Raw genomic sequence first — 15,204 nt, 5'->3', positions numbered from 1 at the left:
CCGGTCTGCTGACTCCTCTTATCGTTTTCTAGCATGGACCAGGACCAGGACCAAGATAAACTTTTTTGCCTGCGAAACGACGCAACTTGTCGAGGGCACGGTTGCATAGTGGGGCTGACTTATGGTTCGGAGATAAGGGAACGTTTATTGACTTGGCTGCTATAATGCGCGAGAAGCATGATTTTGGTCTCTTGGAAAGGATTATCGTCACTGCACGGAGGATGAAAACTTTATTCATAGCGTTGATGCTCCATGTCTGATCAATAGACTATCCATCCATTGTCAACCTTTTAGTGCGAAGCGCCAAAACAAGCAACCAATATTTCTGGTACCATGACTGGCCAAGAAGATGCCATTGCGTCCAAGCACGACAGCAAGCAGACATCACTGAATGAAACGACTGTCGACATCGCCATGGACAAGAAGTTATCTCACAATAATGACACAGATTTATGCACTGATGTCAATGTCTCTGTCGGCGAGGTTGAGGCTGTCCTCGATGAATCTGGTACCTTTTTCTGCACTTGATAGGGCTATCGGGATTTTTTCCGTGGCTAATATCATCTATAGAATTCACGGAGGAAGAGTACAAGGCTCTCTTGAAAAAAATCGATCGATGGCTTCTTCCTCTGATGTAAGCGCGTTCTTGGGCCGCATACCTCTGTCAACCTCCTCTAATAGCTCCCCGCCAGGTTCTGTTGCTATGGCATCCAGCAAACCGACAAGACCGCAACCGGTATACAGGCGGTGAGATTCAATCTACCCTCTTCATTTCTAGGACTCTATTCTTACTCCGAAGCCAGATATTTGGCCTGCGAACCGATTTGAACCTCCATGGCGAACAATACAATTGGCTCACGACAATGTCAGTCGTAGATACATCACCATGCCTCTTCATCAAGCTTATTCTTCAGACAGTTTCTATATAACTTACCTCGTGGGCGAGTTCCCTTCCAACTTTTTGCTACAGCGCTGGCCGATTGGTCGCTGCTTAACTGGCTACATGATGTGCTGGGGTATGTAATGGCTTCCTGGATATGTTCAGCAACTTAGTCATACATGCTGACAATGTACTCAACAGCAATCTGCCTGATTTGTATGAGCGCCGTGAAAAACTGGTCTCAACTAATGGCACTTCGGGCGCTACAAGGTTTCTTTGAGTGTACCATATCCCCTGGTTTCCTGCTTGTCATTGGAAGCTGGTACAGGACAGAGGAACAGGCGCCTCGAGCCCTGTTTTTCCAATCTGCCAATGCGTTTTTCCTGATTGTCTGCGATCTCATCATGTACGGGATCGCTGGTTACGTGACAAAGCACGGTGGCATCCAGCCATGGCGTACCATTTCGCTATTCCTCGGAAGTCTGACTATTGTCATTTCTGTTGCGGCGGTATTGATTTTGGGCACACCCAAGGAGGTCCGCTGGTTGAACAAGAGGGAGCGGCGCATGGCGTAAGTCAATTTCCGTTCTTTTTCTTTTCATTTTTAAACTTCGCGGAAAAGTCATCACTAATGATTGATCATATCGTTTTTAGTCAAGCACGTATAGTGAGAAACAAGGCTGGCCGCGATACGACTGGCCTCAAGTGGTCTTGGCCCCAGGTCATCGAAGCTTTGAAAGACCCCCAAGTATGGTTCAGTTTTTGTAATGCTTTTATCAACAACATTCCCAATGGGTATGTTATTAAGCCTGAGCTATTCTGGAATTGGACTAAACTAAAACTCAACTATAGTGGCTTGACCTCATTCGGCTCCATCTTGTATGCATCCTTCGGATTTAGCAACATGGATGTTCTTCTGGTCGGCTTGCCACGTTCTGGTTCGTCTTGACTTTTTCATATCCCTTGTTAGCATTGAAAATTCAACCAGTCTTCTAATTGACGATATTCCAGTCATATCACTTGGCCTCTTCATCCTCGTCGGCCAGTACATCAGCAGGGTACCAAACAGGCGCATGTATATCATGATGATTGGATGTGTATTGCCATTCATTGGATTACTCGCCATGTCGCTGCTGCCAAACGAACCGTCCATGAAGTGGGTGAAATGGGGCATGTACATACTGACGATGCCTTTTGTCTTTCCCATCTTCCTCGCCTGGTCTCTTAGTAAGTCTTTTTCTCAAATGCCCAATTTCTCCATTTCTATTTGTCTTCTTGTTCTCTGACAATCCAACAGTCCCTTCTAATGTTGCTGGACGCACTAAAAAGACGGTCGTATCGTCACTGACCTTTTTGGCTTACTGCATTGGCAATATTGGCGGTTCATTTGTTTTCAAGACGAAAGATGCTCCCCGATATGTGTCAGGTACAATTGCCTGCTCTATTTGCTTTGCTCTCGAGTTCTCCATCATCCTTGCTTGGCGCTGCTGGTACATGTATGAGAACAAGCGCCGCGACAAGGCTGCTGCTGCCAGCGGTCTTACCAAGGAACAGCAGGAGGCTGAAGGTCGTTTACTGGGAGAGCAGGATGTAACAGACAGGATGAATCCGCATTTTCGATATACGATGTAACTTATAGGCAGTCACACTAGAACAAGTACAAAGCTTTATTGATATCTCATGTACTCAGTTCTTCATTATGCGCTTCGAGATGACCATAATTGAAGGGAGTAACCATTCTAGTCCGTTCGATTGCCATCAGGTAGAGAGAATTGAGAGCATTTTTGTATCGAATTAAAGGCTACCGAGTTCGCTAATCAAAGCGCCGTTGGAGCTTGGCTACCAAAACTCATAGAGGATCTTTTCAATTGCCAAGTAAAACGTCATTTTCGTGACATTCACTGAGGCATCTGATTGTTCGTCAAGCTTGATGCCTCATTTTCACCAAAAGTATCTCCACCTATCAAATGAGGATAAGGGAAAAATGGCTCGAGCGCAAAACTCGTTTCAAAAGATACCGCCTGTGACCATAGAGTTTCTGACAAATCAATGTCAGTTGGATCTCCCGATGGCAGCTGGCTTGTTGCGTCGGAATAGGTCTGGCCTGGAGGAGAGTGCTGCTTCCACAATTGCGCCCAATTCTTGAACTGTTCGTATGCACAAGTTTGTTGCGTGGACTTTCTGGCCTGGACCCCCAACTGGTTATGCAAACGACGTATCGCTCTATCGAGCAGTTCAACAACTGGAAATTCGAGTTTTGCTGGGTCGGTTCCCTTGGTCATGAGCCGCATCAGATTCATGCCTTTCTTAAGACAGTCTCGCAGATGCTTTGTGTTCTCATTCAGACTGTGAGCAATAAACACCAGCATTGCGGCCTGACACGAGCTAAACTCTATGTAAGATGCCCTTGTCAGGCCACCATGATCGTTCAAAAGTAAACAAAAGTCGAGAATCTGGTGTGCAGCTTTGATGCAATCGGAAGTAAGAGTTGATCGTGCCCGAGACGCCTTTGAACTTGATGGCCCTAGTGACGCGGAGGTTTCGTTATACGTGAATAAGAAAGGGCGGCCCATGAATACCTGAGTGAGCAAAAAGGCAAGGTTCAAGTGCACATTTGCCCGAAAGGTGTCTTCCTGGGGATCCATGTCCTTGCATCGAAAACTTGATGGTAGCGAACACCACCAGGCTTTAAGACTATTGCTTTGCCGCACCAATTCCTCAAGACACTCTGTCTGTCGTGACTTTGATGCGTCTCCCAGTCGACCACTGCTATCGTCAGTTGATGAACATCATTGAGAAGCAATATTCAAGTAGACTTTCATGCCTACATTATAGATGCTACCGCTTCCAGATACGGAGTTAGCATGATTATGGCTCGAAAATTCTCAAACTTCGGTGATTGAAAATGCGGTGTCTCCATGGGTAGCTCAACATCTATATCTGCACGAGAGATTGACAAAGGTCTTCCGTGGAGGATGCAGATACGTCTAGGTCATAAGGTTAATCATGAGTACACGCTATTGGGTAAATGAAATGAGGATTTCGGCATACTTCTCGAGGGTGTATATCGTCCACCAAAGCCGTTTTCTGACTTCTAAAGCATGTGAGTCCAGGAGAACCCCCGAATAAGTGCGATGCATGCCATTCTGGATGGCCATTTTGATTGCCACTCCCAGGTATGTATACGAAAGTCCCGATGTGTCCTGCGGGAGAGTGTATACGCCAAGAAGTAGAAAGGCCTGGACACTCTCCACGGACGCTATGGCAAGCATGTCTGGAATGAGCTTGGCAGCCTGTTGATACAGACTGATGCCAACTTCATCATCAAACATTGCAGAGTCGTCGTTTATGGATTTGTCGAGGGCCGCTTCATCGTTTCTGGCCGAATCGAGAGCAACAAATTGAGTCCCAATCGCCATGAGCATCAAGAGAATGCACCAAATTGGGGAATCAGTGGGGAAGCCATGTGACGCCTGCTTGTAAACGCCTTCAAGCTTTTCCATGACCCATTTTTCTTCGACGTAGAAATAATTCGTCTGCCCGTATTTGAAGAAGATTGCAATGAGGAATTCAGCCACCGGTTTGGGGGGGAAACACTGTGCCACTAATAAGGCGGTCGGATCCGAAATCTGTAGGTGCTTGGCCCTGAAGTATTGTGTCTGGCTGGGCGCTTCATGGAAGTCCTGACATAATGTTAACATACATGTGCATATGCATACAGTACTGGTCACCTTACTCTGTCATCCCCGAGGCGATAGATTTCGTCCTTGACTCGGTTGGAAAAATTCCAATGCGAGAGCTCCCCAGAATAATCTATTGTCATAATGAGCCGCCTGTATCTATGATGAGCACGTATACTGCTAGAGAACTTACGAGCAGCATTTCCGGCGATTTCTTTTCGTGTAAAAGACTCATCTGACATTGTCGAGGCGTCGGAATCATCTGCTCTTCCAGAGTCAATTGGGCCAGGACGCGCCGACTGCCCTCCGGCAATTAGAGTCTCTGCTAGTCTACGCAGTTCATCCAATTCAGATGGAACGTGGCCAATGAAGTGCTGGAGCATCCGTTCCATCACTTCTAGTCTTTCACTTACTGCCTCAGTCAAACCAAGTCTTCTGCCTTTCCGGTCAGTCTAAAGGTTTCAAAATGAATTGGAGAAAGCTGTACCTGTTTTCGTTTTCGTCTTCCACTGAAGCACTCGTCATTTGAATTTGGCAAACACGACGTAGACGAATGCACCTGCCACAGGGAACTCCTCCCTCGCATCGTTCCTTCTGCTTCCTGCATGAGTCACATCTGTATGGCAGAATAAGTAGAAAGTCAAGTCATGCATCAACTATCGCGACTGCGTACGCTTTTGGGGTCCTCTTGCGAATCCCCTCTTCTGCAAGCCGGGGCCGCTTTTGCGGCGGTGACTTTGCGGGGTTCTGTGCCATTGCACTCAGCCTGGATAAGTGGCCGGTCTGATGGTAATGATGATGATGATGATAATGATGATGTCCGCAGAGGCTCTGGAGTCCCGAAGCTGCGAATGTTGAAGGTCAACTCACAGGGAGAGTATCGTGAATTCATACTCCAGGGTGTAGATTCATGTGCTTGGTAGGGATGGTTTGATAGGAAACGACAAAGATAAGATACCGACATGAATGCAAGCTCTACGTATGGTACGTACCTTGGGGTATACCTAGTGCAATCAGGCACGATGCGATAAGACTGTTGGCACCGATTGGTCAGCAGTCTTTACCTTCACCCATTTGCTGAACATACTACAGAGATCTCTCTTTGAAATATCCTGGGTCATTGCTTAGGTAAGTGGCTATTTAAGACCTTTGACGCTCAATCAAGAATTATGCGCCTGGTTACCGTGTTCTGCACAAAAGGTAACTTGGTTCCCTACCAAGTTACTGAACTGTGGGTGGACTGCGTATCGGCATACCAGAGTAGCGCGGGTGTGGATCATGTGCGGGTTCAGCTTTCCGAACCCCATCGCAGCAAACCACGAAGATACACTCTCCTTTCATCGGGTTTTTCATGGCGCTATATTTTATGGGAGGGAGAAAATGGCATGATATAGTTCAAGTTCAAATGGTATCAATTATCCGTACAATTTAAACATTACGTAGAAATCAGAAGGCTTTCAATGCCCGCGCGGCCCCGCAAACTTGGAACTCAATCGATCCGCCGCCGACTGTGTCCACCCCTCACCTCCCAAATTCGACCACGTATCACGGGAATGGTTTGATTCCAAGTCTTGCGACGCTACGCGATTGAGATGATGGCTCGTGGACCGCGTAAGTACGTTGGGGTTCGTAGGGTTGCCGGGCTGTCCGCTCCAGTGCGTGCGAACTGATTGCGGGATGGCAACAGTAGGGTTCTGAAACTTTGACGTCGGAAGCAAGGGAGGTGACTCGGGAGTGATATTCCAGTCAGCAGACCTCATTGAGGATATTGTTGACATGGCATAAGAAGACGAGCTTGTCTTGCGGTCGCCGTACACGGGAGCCGCGGATGGCTCGTCATAAATGGCGGCCGTTGACTTGGATTCCGCATCTTTGTCCGTAGTTGCATTATGACCGCTCTGAGGAAAGCCACTTGTCGACTTATTGGTGCGCGTCTTGGTCCAAGTGACATAAACTTTGGGAACGAGTCTGATCAACCAAGGCCTCAGCGGCGGCAAGCTGCCGAGGAATACTGCCGTGAACAGTTCAATCAAAGACCAAATGATAACATCAACATTGTCCCCTGTGACTGTTAGCTTGGAACAAAGTACTGGCTCGCATCAACTTACAGGTCGCGTCAAAGGTGTAGGCAAACATGACCATATACTTTAGACGAATCATGCTTGTCACTGCTGCACTATTGCGAGTTAGCTCCATGTCACAAAATCCATCAGCCTCATACTTACAAAGAGCCAATTGCAAACATCAAAGAAAGGAGGACTCTTTGCCTTTGCGACACCTGGAGCTTGCGTAGTTCTGTGATGGGCAGCAGGACCAGGAAGATATCCTCGACTATGCTGAGGGCCGCACCGACGTATCCTACCGCGGTAATATCCACGCACTTGCCTGAGACCGTCTTGTCCCAAATCGAGTATATAGGCCAGCACTGGAAGATCACCACCATGACGAAGATAAGACCATGCCCAATCATGAAAGCAGTGAATATTTTCAGCGTCAAGCGCATCCACCTGGCAGGAAACAAGCGGAAAAACAACAAGGCGATAGAGACCTTGGCCGATAGCTGAACTGTGATGTAGAGGATCTGTGCGGCGTAGAAGAGCTGCAACAGAACCGGGCCATTGCTTGCGCTGATATTCCAGTAGTGCTTGCCAAAGCCCATACGAGAGCTGATATATTCCATGGCCGCAAGCGCAGTTAACAGCACCAGCCCAAGCAGCGCCGTCCAGTCATCGAGCCACAGCTTCTTGGTGATTTGCAATCTCGCTGCACAGCGTGCCAGCACAATGGGGATGGCCAGAGCCATGGTAACTATTGCGGCAATCTGGACGTCGCGCACCCTCGACTCCTTTGGATAGGCCGTACATAGTGAATCGGCCGCGCTGCTGGCAATGAGTTGATCGCTGTAAACGCAGGACGTTTGTATGCACTCTGAGAGACCAGAAAGCAGCTTCGTGTCCAAACAGATGCAGTCACTCAAAGATGCTACGTCGGTCATGGAGCATTTTGCTTCGGTCAGGTCTTGAATAACACAAGGAAGCTGTTCCCACAATTAGCATGCCGAGCACTCGAAAGAGGAAGTCAGCCACTTACAGCGCATTTGGGAATAGAAGATATGATTTCCGATACTGATGTCCCCTGTGCTGAATTCACGCAAGCCACGACCCATAATGATGCCACAAGGACAAGCCGATTGATATGTGACGGCATTTTGGAAGGTGATTGAAAACAAAAGAATGTGTTGACGACAATGTCAAAATGTATCGACTGAAGAAGAGTTGAGTCACATAGGTAATGAATGACAATTATGCGAACCTGCGACTTGGGTGAATGGCCACCACCAGGACAGCATTGCAAAGCTCCCCTCTCTTGCAATTTGCGAAGCCATCGTTGCATGGGGACACTCTTGGCTCTTGTATCAGACGAAGAGGTGTGGAGGCGCACTGACACAGTGACAGCACCCTCATTGCAACGATTCTAGTTAATGATTAGCGCAAGCCAGGGTCTGTGCGGACACCTGCGGGTAAACTGTAAAGGGTCTCTCAACTTGCCAAGGGTCTATGCGGTAGTTGACAGAGGGCGACTAGGTTGCTAGGTACATCGAGGCCGACCGTGCGCATGCTGAGAAGAGATAAGCTCTTTTCTGACAGTTCAATTGCGCATCGCAAGCGACGTTGTCGGGACGAATTATTGGTTGTTTTGGAGTTGCTCCCTTAAACGCCGCATTAGGCTGGTGCTCAAGCTCGCCATAAAATTCCAGTATCCGGGACCCTGCGCTGTGGTCACGCTAAGTCGCGAGAACACTCCAAGTCAAAGTTGTTGGGCGATGGAAGGGGGTATCAAGGGTATCAATTGAAAGAAGACAAGGAACAAACCCAAAAAGAAAGAAGGCGTGGTCCCAGAAACTCTGATATATCTGACCAAGTCTTTACGAATTCCTGAACAACAGCAATCACCAATGGTCAATATGCTACTGTGTAAAGTGTGATGATGTTTTTTAGGGAGCAAATTAGTCCTTGCGAGCTGAACAGCGGGCAGCAGGGGTGGGTGATCTTTGGGCTTAGGCGTCGCGGATCACTGTTGCCCCCACATGTACAACCCCACGCCTAATGCTATGCTGCCACCAGCCCTTTCAAGGAGCATTTCCCAATCCTGCCTTTTGAAACAATTTTAAAGTTCACCAACTCAGCCACAAGGACTAGTCTGTGAAAAGATGCGTGACAACCGAGTTTTGTTGCAAGCCGTCAATGATATATTCCGCCTAGCCACGCGACAAGCATGGAGCCCTTTCTTTTGCGAATATAACCGCAAGGTGTATTTGTAATAATACCTATACTCAATAACGAAATCAACGGCCGCTGCATGCTAGCCGAAGAGAGCCGACATGTAGACACATATTGTCCTACATTCTGAATATGTGATCATGCAATTGAGGTACTCTGTCTTTACTTTGAATAAAAAGGAAATATAGTTTCTCAATGACTCCTCGTCCGTTTCAATGATGACTTTAGTCGATCACACTTAGTGTCGTCACTAGAAGAAGCCACCAGCGACTTGACAACAGGCTCAAACAACTCCTTCTCTATCTCTCCGCTCATGCGCAAAGCTCCCACCAAAACGCATATACCGACTCAATGACGTCCTCAGCATCACATTCTCTGCTGTCCCAGGCCTTGTTCAGGATATAATGCAGAATCTTGACATCATCGTCTCGATAAATCATATTGGGGTTGTAGGGCTCACTTGCTGCTTTGACTATACGGAAAGTCATGATGGCTTGACATCTTTCTGATTTCTGTCCACACCAACGGGTTGGTAGTGCTTGGGAGCGATATGAGAGGAATTTGTTATATATGAATTCTTGTACAATAGCAAAGCGTGCTCGTTTGGCCGTTTATTTACGTCTCCGCATCTCGAGGCAAATTATTCGGCTGCCGCGTCGCATATATCCCCATTTTATACATATCTTTAATATACACAGGCTCACAAAGGCCATCGGCTTAGTCCTGTGACTCCTGTCTAACTTGAGACGTGGCAGTGCGACGCATTCCCGCTCCAGCGTGACTTTGTGCGGTGACTGTACTGTATAATCATTTCTTGGTTGGTGACGAACATCAAATCATTATATGGGTCCGATGGTGTAGTTGGTTATCACGTCAGTCTAACACACTGAATGTCGGCGGATCGAGCCCGCCTCGGATCATCATTTTGTCTATGGCAGCAAAATCGTTTTTGCTGCTTGTACCTGGTGTAACACTGGCAAAGTTTTGTCGCTATGGTAGAATGGAATGTACACACTATGCATAATGGATCGGAGGAACGAGTAGAGTGAATAAATGAATTGAGCTAATCCACGATAATCAATTATAGTAGAAGGGTAATCCTCTGAATTGAGATGCAGAAAAAATAGCCACTCAAGGTGATTGAAGAAGACTACGGGCTCATTCTTTACTCCAGGGCCAGGACCATCCTCCCTACCCTCCACCCCTCAATCTTCATCGTGTTCACTGACCATCTCCAGATCCGAAGAAATTCGGCGGCGATTAGTCGGAGACGACACAACGGAAACTCCGGAAGCCGTTGCCAAAGTTGGATGCGCAGTTATCACCTGGGCTAGTCGCCACGTCTTGAGCCCCTTGGCAATTGTCTCCTGCGTAAAAGGTGCACTGGCAACGCCCATGGTCGCAGTTTGCGATATTGGCGCTATTGGTTCCGCTCAATTGCCACTGATAGCAGCTTCCGTCAATCGGCACATTGGGTGGCGACGCGTTGAACTGGCTGCAGCCTCCGTCTGTGTAGTAGTTGATTTGGACGGCGGCCGCGGCGGCTGTTGCGAGTGAAATGAGGGCAATGGACTTCATTTTGAATGAATTTTAACAATGATGTTTGTGACTAGATTGCTTGTATATTTGGAATGTTTGGGCTTATTGAGTAATGTCGTCTGGCGTCTGAGAGCTGCCTATGGCTGGGTGGATCGGATAGCTTATATACTTCACTTGTGGCAAGTGATACAAATTGGTGACAGATATCAACGGCTCATTCTTTTGAGAGGCGCTACCTATTGCACGCATTCCCACCCGACGGACTGAACACAAAACGTTGGGAGGAGTAAATCAGCGAGAAACATCAGCCACACAGAACTTCAATTAAGCGGAGTGTTCTAAATAAGAAACATGTATTGAATCATCAAGAAAACCATATATGTGCACTTGAAAGTTATAAATGTTCTTCAGATCCGCATAATGAGGCTACTTCTGTGTTTCGGAATTGCAGATAGGGCTTACTCAGACTAGGTCTGGTACCATCAAGCTACACTTTGATACAACATGGTGCTATGCGCTTTGTAATCACCAAGTAGCAACATTCAGACTGTTCTACGTTTGTCCATGACACAAAGTGCAACACGAACGTATTTTTACGTACGAAGCATTATGCAGTGGTGAGACAGCATGGCGGACCTTCCATCTACAGTCACGGCTATCGTCTGCTTGGGAAAGTGGGTGCACTCTTTGTATACGTGCGTGGTTTCAGAGCTGACATAGAATGACCAAGTGAAGCTTAGGTAGGAAAATATGTATGTAGCCTTGGACTCCAACCTTTCATATGCCGAGAAGAGGGACAATAAAAGGATAAGAGGATGGACGATATATAACAACTAAAGATTCGGTTCAACGTGTTATGCATTGACACTATCGATATGTCATGTATCTATATTCACCTAAGCGAATGTGAAGGGGAAGATGCGATCAAACAAGTGTCTGAAAGATGTCTGACTTGATTCTTACGAGCTGTCTGATGTATCCAAGCAGGGAATCTGCGGTATTTGCGGACCAGTTCAGTGCAACAGGATAGCAGCTATCATGAGGCCACCCATGGAACAGAATCAAGCTACAGGTGCGACACTCTGAAGCTCACCTTGAACGATCTCATCTGTTCAACCAGATGACCCACGACTCAGTAGAACGGCACTGTTCTTGGCTTGAATGGTTGCTTCTGTCAATCTTTGTTAGTGGAGTTTACAAAGATAAAAAAATAGTCTTGCGGGTCTTGCGTATCTCCAATGGTGGGAGCAGCAAAAGCAACAGTGACAAGAGTCATGGCAAATGTGACGATAGCAGAATAACGCACCTTGATAATTTAATACTTGGAGATTGTTTTTGTTCCGAAAATGAATTTTGTTTGATAGTTTGTATATATTCGATGTCACTTTGTCGAGATGGACAGGCTTCGCTCCTCCTATTTATGCTTGGCCGTCGTCTTTGTGGCGCTATATCACCTGCCACAGCACTATCCTACCACCTTCTCCCGCGATAAGTGGCACGACCATGGCTTTGCTAGTTTTGAACACCTGATACCTGGGGATTCTGACAATACAAGATTGTGGCCCGGGTTAGGCAGAAGCGCATGGTGACGCTGTAGGGTCGGCGGGTTGTTATCATGATCCGCCCAATCACGCCTTTGCGAAATAAAGGTTTGCCTCTTAATACCGCGATTATTGGAATTCAATAGTCGGTGATATGGTATCCCTCGGTTCATGAATGAAGGGTTGGAGGAAGGTTGCGATGTTCGATTGAACTGACTGACCCCAGCTGTGAAGTCGAGCATTCTAGGGCCTTTCTTACAGAAAAGGATTGCAATATACTAATATGTAGAGATATATTCACATCAGAGTCGGAACTAGTCTAGGTTCGTTCTGTCGTGGTGGGCAAGTTAGGTGCATACTAGGTACTCGGCTTGTGGGCCGTGCAGTGGTTAGCTTGAAATAATCGAGGTCATAGCTTACCTACCCATAACACTGTTTCGGACCGAAGGCCGTGAATACCTGTGTTGATTAAACGGATGCCTAGACCTAATAGCGGTGCTTTTTCACAAGCGTGCTTTAATTTGCGTCAGCCATCTAAACAAACAACCACCGCTTCGATTGCAATCTTCCTCCTCGGTTGCTCCATGTTTCTGAAAGAGCAGGGCAATGCCGCAAAACATCCGCTATCATGTCAAGTCCCGGAAAGGATGTGCCAATTGCAAGCTCCGTCGTGTGAAAGTGAGCAGCTCAATTTTCGTGTGGAACACAACGATTAATGGATTACCTGACTCGAACTCAAGTGTGACGAAGTGCGCCCGCAATGTAGCAGCTGCTCACGTCGCAGTATTGAATGCATTTATGCATCAACGGTGCAAAGACCGGGGATCTCCGGTGCCCAACCCCAGCAACAACTCATGAGAGACGACGCTGCAGCAGTGTATTCCACTACACCCGTCTCTTCGCCGCCGGCCTCAAGTGTTTCTCAGTACAGCAGCAAGAGTCTACTGGACTTACGCCTGATGCATCACTACTGCATCTTCACCGCTCCAGGGTTTGCCGGCACTTTCCCCGAGAAAGTCTTGCAGGCTCTGCAAGTGGAAATTCCAGCTCTTGCGTGCCGACATGTGTTCCTCATGGACGCCATACTACTCGTCGCCATGGTTCACCTGTGCTGCACCGACCCTGCATCTCTGGACAACATGCCAGTCTATTATTATCGTGACCAGGCACTTAAATCTCTCCGCCACGCCGTTGCAAACATTTCAGACGACAGTACTGATGCCGTCAGAGGTGCATCGGTGCTGCTCGCGCACATCTCTTTCGCCACGGATCGTGTAACGCAGCAGCCGGGCTTGTGGGTGGCCAATTGGATGGCGTTGGCTCTAGGGCAGCGTAATTTCCGGGGCCTGTCCTGGTCGTCAAATCACCAGTATGATGGTCGGGGCATGTACAGTAGCCGTACCGCACCACATGGCTCTGCAGACCATCTCTCTGTCGCTACAATGATGCCATCGGATATCCACCGGGCCCTAGCCAGAGAGAACAATGACGAGAATCCAGCATCAGAATCCGCTCTCCGCACTGCTGCAACCGAGCTTGGCAGATTAACAACAATTGTTCAGTTGCCATACCAGACAATAGACCTGGAGAAGCAGGTGAAGGCGTGGTCGTTCGATCTGGTGCCCACCGAGTTTCATAAAATGGTCCAACACAGAAACCCTAAAGCTCTGATTATTTTAGCATACTACCTAGTCCTATTCAAGCTTCTCCCAGAATCGTGGCTATATCAGGACTTGGTAAACCATGATATTGAAGAGATAGACCAGTTGATCAGCCCAGAATGGCAACTATATATGTCTACACCGAGATTAGCCTTGCAGATCGACAATAAGGAAGAAGTGATACAGTTGCTCGGAAGCAGCTTATCAAATGGCATAGGAGAATCCGAGAAGAGCTAAGAATGTTATTCTTATGATGTATTAAATTCTAGTCAGCAATAATAACACTTATATTTTTGTTCTGCATCGTTTCTGTGCCAGCCGTCTCTCTGCGCCAAATCCTCGTTCTTCGGGGGTCCGAGATAATAAGAAACCCCAAGTTAACACGCGGATTCCCTATTCCTCAGACACAGCATTAACAAAAGAAAACTTTATTGAGCATCTCGTGGCCCTCCGATTATATATGTCCATATCGTGAGCTATTGGAAAAGGCTCAGTATGCCCATTAGCGGATCCTACAGGAGCTCTTCGTCGCGCGACTGCAAGATCTGATCAAAAGCCTTGCGACTAGGGATATAGTTACCGGGGTGGTAATATATCAAAATCGCCAGCACACCAAACATCAAGGTGGAGTCACAGACGTAAAGGTATGCTTCCGTTTTCATCATGGGCGAATTGCTATCGCCGCAGAACTCGATGAGACGGAAGATGGACCGCACAAAGATCATGGCGCTCGCAATGTAAATGACGCGGAGAACCCCTCGCCATCCCAGCTTCGTGTTTTCTGCGTCCAGGCGCTGGGCTGTGTGGGTAGGAGTTCGTGATAGTCGGCGGTCCACGACAACGGCCACAATGACGAAGACGCCGAAGAACATGATCTGGATCGCCAGACCGAGTAGGATTATTGTCTTGGCCAGGGAAAAGTTCTTGGACAGGTTGGATGATCCGATGACTTGGATGAGAAAGGACAGGACGTCTCCGCCCACAAAGATCTTGGTGAGCCAAGCTGGTCGGATCGGCGAGTGTGCCTCGGCGCGCAGCAAGATAATGAGACGCCCAAGGACCATGTAAATTGAGGCGGCAAACAGAGCTGGGGCGACCAAGATGGTCAGGGTCTGGATGACGAATAGGATCAGGTTCGACGCATTATCATGGGCGAGAAATCGGCATATGTAACCGGCAATTTCCACTACGATTCGGGAAGGTATTAGTACTGGTACTGACTCTTGATGTCCAACAGAGGGCCAAAAGAAAGAAAGAAAAGCTTACGGCAGCCACCCAGAACCAGTACGGTAAAATACCACACTCGAAGGCGAAATACAATGATTGCGTGCCAGAGGGTCGCGATCGCGAACAGGACTACAAATATCATTGCAGCTGCTGCATTGGGATTGTAACCGTACGGATTGACTTCGGCCATTTTTTTCGTGGTTGTAACTCCTTGGTTCAGATTTTCTGCGAGGTTGCTCGTATAGACGTATGTACTGTGGGCGAATCCGTATAATGGTGATAAAGAAGGGATCTGGTCCAAACTTTCTGAATTGCGTCCATACCCGCCAATTTGTATACACTCATTGCTTCGACTGTTTGAGGCTGTGTTAATTGCAAATTTAATGGAATACGAAT

General features: G+C 47.6%; 6 protein-coding genes across 6 annotated transcripts; 2 read left to right on the top strand and 4 right to left on the bottom strand.

Annotated features, from left to right (window-relative positions):
• Window positions 1-333: 333 nt before the first annotated feature.
• Window positions 334-2,512, top strand: PFICI_11279 (uncharacterized protein; the record flags this gene model as incomplete). Its single annotated transcript, XM_007839860.1, has 10 exons — window positions 334-508; window positions 571-634; window positions 693-747; window positions 804-865; window positions 919-1,016; window positions 1,082-1,451; window positions 1,535-1,675; window positions 1,733-1,818; window positions 1,892-2,107; window positions 2,178-2,512. 10 exons carry the CDS (start codon window positions 334-336, stop codon window positions 2,510-2,512), a joined length of 1,602 nt encoding a protein of 533 aa, XP_007838051.1.
• A 266-nt stretch (window positions 2,513-2,778) lies between these two features.
• On the bottom strand, window positions 2,779-5,316 carry PFICI_11278 (uncharacterized protein; the record flags this gene model as incomplete). Its single annotated transcript, XM_007839859.1, has 7 exons — window positions 2,779-3,646; window positions 3,709-3,867; window positions 3,932-4,563; window positions 4,617-4,693; window positions 4,754-5,012; window positions 5,071-5,176; window positions 5,234-5,316. 7 exons carry the CDS (start codon window positions 5,314-5,316, stop codon window positions 2,779-2,781), a joined length of 2,184 nt encoding a protein of 727 aa, XP_007838050.1.
• Window positions 5,317-6,017: 701 nt separating this feature from the next.
• On the bottom strand, window positions 6,018-7,767 carry PFICI_11277 (uncharacterized protein; the record flags this gene model as incomplete). The annotated part of the gene is made up of 4 exons (XM_007839858.1): window positions 6,018-6,622; window positions 6,669-6,736; window positions 6,786-7,597; window positions 7,651-7,767. 4 exons carry the CDS (start codon window positions 7,765-7,767, stop codon window positions 6,018-6,020), a joined length of 1,602 nt encoding a protein of 533 aa, XP_007838049.1.
• Window positions 7,768-10,100: 2,333 nt separating this feature from the next.
• On the bottom strand, window positions 10,101-10,418 carry PFICI_11276 (uncharacterized protein; the record flags this gene model as incomplete). Its single annotated transcript, XM_007839857.1, has 1 exon — window positions 10,101-10,418. The coding sequence occupies one exon, from the start codon at window positions 10,416-10,418 to the stop codon at window positions 10,101-10,103; it is 318 nt and encodes a 105-aa protein (XP_007838048.1).
• A 2,356-nt stretch (window positions 10,419-12,774) lies between these two features.
• Window positions 12,775-13,818, top strand: PFICI_11275 (uncharacterized protein; the record flags this gene model as incomplete). Its single annotated transcript, XM_007839856.1, has 1 exon — window positions 12,775-13,818. The coding sequence occupies one exon, from the start codon at window positions 12,775-12,777 to the stop codon at window positions 13,816-13,818; it is 1,044 nt and encodes a 347-aa protein (XP_007838047.1).
• A 275-nt stretch (window positions 13,819-14,093) lies between these two features.
• On the bottom strand, window positions 14,094-14,998 carry PFICI_11274 (uncharacterized protein; the record flags this gene model as incomplete). The annotated part of the gene is made up of 2 exons (XM_007839855.1): window positions 14,094-14,767; window positions 14,848-14,998. The coding sequence occupies 2 exons, from the start codon at window positions 14,996-14,998 to the stop codon at window positions 14,094-14,096; spliced, it is 825 nt and encodes a 274-aa protein (XP_007838046.1).
• Window positions 14,999-15,204: the final 206 nt, after the last annotated feature.

Source organism: Pestalotiopsis fici, assembly GCF_000516985.1.
Source record: "Pestalotiopsis fici W106-1 unplaced genomic scaffold PFICI_Scf_8, whole genome shotgun sequence".
Taxonomy (NCBI): domain Eukaryota; kingdom Fungi; phylum Ascomycota; class Sordariomycetes; order Amphisphaeriales; family Sporocadaceae; genus Pestalotiopsis; species Pestalotiopsis fici.
This window is presented reverse-complemented; position numbering and strand designations above follow the sequence as displayed.